The sequence below is a fragment of the Suricata suricatta genome, chromosome 5, assembly GCF_006229205.1.
Source record: "Suricata suricatta isolate VVHF042 chromosome 5, meerkat_22Aug2017_6uvM2_HiC, whole genome shotgun sequence".
Lineage (NCBI taxonomy): Eukaryota > Metazoa > Chordata > Mammalia > Carnivora > Herpestidae > Suricata > Suricata suricatta.
Window position 1 is genome coordinate 1,093,192 of NC_043704.1, and position 4,592 is coordinate 1,097,783.

Consider the following 4,592-nt stretch of genomic DNA (forward strand, 5'->3'; position numbering starts at 1 on the left):
CTTAAGCTGGCTGTGGTCCTCTAGGACCGCTGAGCCCGCAGCAGAACTGGCCCCCGCGCCCCCGGGCAGCCCACAAGTGCAGCCCACGGCGGAGACCACCACGCATGCGGCCCCCTGGGATGACCCCACGGAGCAGGGGCCAGCCCCTGCCAGCCCTGAGCTGCCCCTGGAGAGCCTGGAGGCCGGCCGGGACAGGGCTTCCGCTGCACCCACTGCCTCCATGTCAGGCCCGGACACGAAGGAGGAGAACATTGCCGGCGTTGGAGCCAAGATCCTGAACGTGGCCCAGGGCATCCGGAGCTTCGTCCAGCTGTGGGATGACGCCACTCCCCGCGAGAGCTCCACCAGGGCAGGGACGGCGGCCCCTGTGACCCCCATGGCCCCCCTCACCCTCGCGGGGTCCTCCGCCCCCCCCCAGGAGAATAGGACCGCTCTTTGGCTGGGCAGCGGGGCCCTGACTTCTCCCGACACCCAGAGGACCGAGGCCGGCACTCTGCCAGCACCCGCCCAGCTGCCTCCCTCCCGGGGCGGGCCCCGGGCACCACTCAGGGAGCCCTTGGTGCCGCCCCCGTCTCCAGGTAGAGCTTCTCTCTCCTCTGTGCCGGGCGGGGCCCCTCCCTGGGGCACCCGGCTGCCCCTGGGGCGGCCCCAGGATCTGGACGGCGAGGGACTCCGTGCCCGCTGGCAGCACCGACTCGCTGACAACCGCAGGCGCACGCCACATCTGCTTCCGCTGGTGACGGGTCGCCTGGGCGCCCATGCTGCCCCCTTGGCTCTGTCCTCTGACCTCCCCACCCTGGTGGCTCAGGTCCCACTCCCAGCTGTTACTGGGCACAAGGGCGCTGGGGCTCCTCACGTGGCTTACTCTGTGGGGCCTGGTGTCGCTAACGCCTCAGCGCTGCTGGGGGCTGACCTGCCAGCCCCCCTGGCCACCGGCCGCTGCCTGCCCCTGCCGCCCTCCCTGCCCGAGTGCGGCCACCTGGGCATCGGGCACGCCTGGCTGCCCAACCACCTGCGGCACGCGAGCGGCGAGGAGGTGCAGGCCGCCGCCCGGGCCTGGGGGCGCCTCCTCCAGACGCACTGCCACCGCTTCCTCGCCTGGTTCTTCTGCCTGCTGCTGGCCCCGCCCTGCGGTGGCGGCCCGCCCCCCGCCCCGCCCCCCTGCCGCCAGTTCTGCGAGGCCCTGGAGGACGCGTGCTGGAGCCGCCTGGACGGGCGCGGGCTGCCGGTGGCCTGCGCCTCGCTCCCGGCCCAGGAGGACGGGGGCTGCGTGTTCATTGGGTCGGGCGCAGGTAACGGGCAGGCCTCCCTCCCCGCCGTCCTTGCCGTCCGGGCTGGCATGGACCTGGCGCGGAGGCCCCCACCCCGCCCACCACGCAGAGTTGGGGCAGAGGGGGCGCGATGCCGCCTCGCCGCGGGAGGCTGAGCTGGGTGGGAGAGATGGCTCGTGATCCTGGCATTGTGCGTGACCAGCGGCTGCTCGGGGCACCCCTGGCTGAGCGTCGTGGCTCACGCAGTCCTCCCCCGCTCCAGGGTGACTGTTATACCTGCAGTCCCACTGGGGCGGGGGGGGGTGGAGTCATGACCCGGCCCGCCTGAGGGACCCGGGATTCCAGCCAACTTCTGGCCCCTCTGGCCCCTTGTGGCCCAGCCTGCATGGCTGGGGGTCCAGAGTTCGATGCTGCAGGGAGGGTTCTTGTGGCTTAGAAGGTCAAGGGGTCACAGCCGTGGGAGTGGTGGTCTGTGGGGCTCAGGGGCTGCCGCCGCCCGGATCTATGAGCTCTGGGGGCCGCTTCCAGGCCTCACCCCCCACCTGAGCCGTGCCCCATCGCCTCATGGTGGGAGGGGACAGGGCAGGGCTGCAGTCTTAGAAAGCACCCCCCCCCCCGCCCCCAGGAAGCGTTCCTGCTCTCGGTCCACTCAAGGCCCCAGCCCATCCTGGTCAGTCTGTGTGGCCTGCATCCCCCACCCCCACCCCTCGCCCTCAGGAGCAGCCTTGACCTCCTTCAGTCCCTGGGGTCATTGGGCTTCGGAGCTGGCTGCTGGGGGTGGAGCAGCTGCACTGGACTCCGGGGGGGGGGGTCCCCCAGGGATGTGCTCATACCCACCTCCGAGGAGGGAGTACATGGGATCAGATGGAGGGGACCATGGCCACCGTGGACGGAGGGGCAGGGATGCTGAGCCCCAAGTGGGAGTGGGCAGGAGGTCCTCTGGCGGCGGAGGGCCTGCACCCGGCTGCCCCCGTGTCCCAGTGCACAGGGCTGGGGCCGGGGCGGGAGTTGGGGCCGGCAGTTCTCACATGCAGGCAGGGCCGCTGGGGTGCGGAATTTCCCTGGCCGCAGCTGCCGTGGTCAGCCTGAGAGGGACTTCTCACTGGACATCTGCACGCGTTGGCAGGGCCCTCGCCTGTCAGGGAGGCCGTGTTCCGGGCGGAATCCTGGGGGAGTCGTCCGTCAGTGCTAACTGCCTGTGCCCCCTCAGGTCAGAGGCGGGTCAGGCATCCATCACAGTGGGAACCCCTCCTGGGTGTGGTCTGGCTGGCGAGGGTCCCCGGGGAGGCAGAGCTGGGGGCCGGGGGTACACCTTCCCTCCGCTGGCCTTCCAGCAGAGGACCACCCACTGCCAGGCCTCCAGATCTTTCCATCCCTGCTTGATGGGGGTAGCAGGGCAGGAGGAAGGCCCTGATCAGGAGGGAAGGGACCGAGGGACCAGGGGGGACCCCAGTCCCCTCCCCCGTGTTGGTAACTGGTTCCCGAGGGGCAAGTGCGAGGATCCTGGTTGAGGGAGGTCCTTGGGCTCCCTGGATATTGGCAGGCCGTGGGGTCGGGGGGTAGTGAGGGGGCAGGGTTTTCTGTAGAGGAGGGGGCACAAACGGTACGTGCCACTTCCTGCCCACGGAGGCTCCCCGCCGAAGCACCAGCATTTCTGTCCCTTCTCTAGAGTGTGTCCTGCATGGGGGCTCCCGGCCCCAGGGCAGAGACGGGCCCCGCTTCTCTCACACTGGGGCCGTGGGGTGTGGACGGGTCACTTGGTCCCAGCACACCAGCCTGAAGGTGTGGCTCTGTCCAGCCCGAGGGACGTGCCTTTCCTCATCTGCTTCCTTCTTGTCCCCATAGCGAGAGCTGGGGGAGAGGGAAGGGCTGGTGTCTGCCCTGGTGGGGGCTGGGAGGGGACAGTGCAGCCACTGGTTGGGACCCAGGGAAGTGGTCAGGCGGAGAGGGCCTGTGGGAGCCCCTGTGCTGCGGCTGGAGCTGGCCACGGGTCAGCACGCCCTCGGGAACCCGCACCAAGTCCGTCTGTGTGGGGGCTTGTCTCACAGGCACGTAGGGCCCCTACACAGGGGAGGCGTCGCCACAGGACAGCGATGGGCAGCCTGACGGTGAAGACAGGGTCATGTTCTGAGCCTGGGAGTGGGCGTCCAGGGGAGAAACTGAGCCTGTGGGGATAAAGACGTGTGTGTGCTTCATGGCCAGCAGGGGGGAGCTGGGGGGGTAGACCCAGGCAGCCTAGCTCCGGGACGGGGCCTAAGTGCCACACGGATGCCGGGCAAGCAGCACCGCAGGCCGTGGGGACCCCAAGTGGCTGGGGGGCCTCGTCACGCTGATGGTTCTGAGGCGGGCATGTCACTGGGGATGTCTGCCCTGGACCCACCGAGCTCGGGCCTCCCCGCTGTGGGGCTTGCGTCGACCGCGTTAGCGAAGGTGGATTCCAGAACAGGGCGGTTTAAATGCTCAGCCACTTGAGGCCTTACTTCGATTTGATTTAAGAAGACCCGACCGTCTCCGTGGAAAAATATTTAAGCTCTTCACCCCTCGGTAACCTGCAAATACTATTTGAGGACACTGACAGCTTCCCACAGATGCCCCAGCAGTGGCTTTGGGGTCTCATTCTGTCTTGCTGGGATGTCAGGTGCCCAAATCATGGCTGCCATTGTCTGCAGGTGAGGAAGGGGGCCACACAGCACGTGGCACGGGGTCTCCTCCGCCGTCCACCCCGGCAGCATCAAGCTCACTGCCGTCTCCTGCACCCAGGAAGCTGATGGGGGACATCATGCAGACAGGAGCTCACCTTGGGCCTCACTGAGGAGGAGCAAGGCTGTGGCTGCGATTGTGCCCATGTAGTGGCAGGTTGGACCCTCCACGGGGGGCCCACGGGACCATCTTGCTGGCAGCGTCCTCCCTTAGTGAAGGAGCTGTCTGTCCTGCCCCAGGGAAGTCATGTTTGACCGTTTTTCTCTTCAGTAGAGAAATCAAATCTTGAACTTTGTTACTATTGTATTTCATGTGAGCAGCTAGTCTACCCACCCACCTTCATCCATCCGTCCACCCATCCACCCACCCACCTATTCACCCACCCATCCACACATCTACCCATCTACACATCCATCCGTCCATCCGTCCACCTGTCCACTCACGCATTCACCTATCCATCCATCCACACATCCATTCACATCCATCCATCCATCCACTTACTCATCTATTCAGCCAGCCAGCCAGCCACACATCATCCATCCGTACCCTCACCCACTCACCTATTTACCTATCCCTCACCCATCCTTCCATCCATCCGTCCATCCGTCTGTCCATCCATCC

The 4,592-nt window shown here is 67.0% G+C and overlaps 1 protein-coding gene across 1 annotated transcript in view; it reads left to right on the forward strand.

The window, feature by feature from the left end:
• Window positions 1-4,592, forward strand: part of LOC115292525 (collagen alpha-1(XVIII) chain-like) — a 17,930-nt gene that overhangs the window by 1,658 nt on the left and 11,680 nt on the right. Inside the window, exons 3-5 of the mRNA XM_029940596.1 lie at window positions 7-1,292; window positions 2,941-3,053; window positions 3,117-3,290. Coding sequence (XP_029796456.1) covers window positions 7-1,292; window positions 2,941-3,053; window positions 3,117-3,290 — 1,573 coding nt within the window. The remainder of the gene's footprint in view (window positions 1-6; window positions 1,293-2,940; window positions 3,054-3,116; window positions 3,291-4,592) is intronic.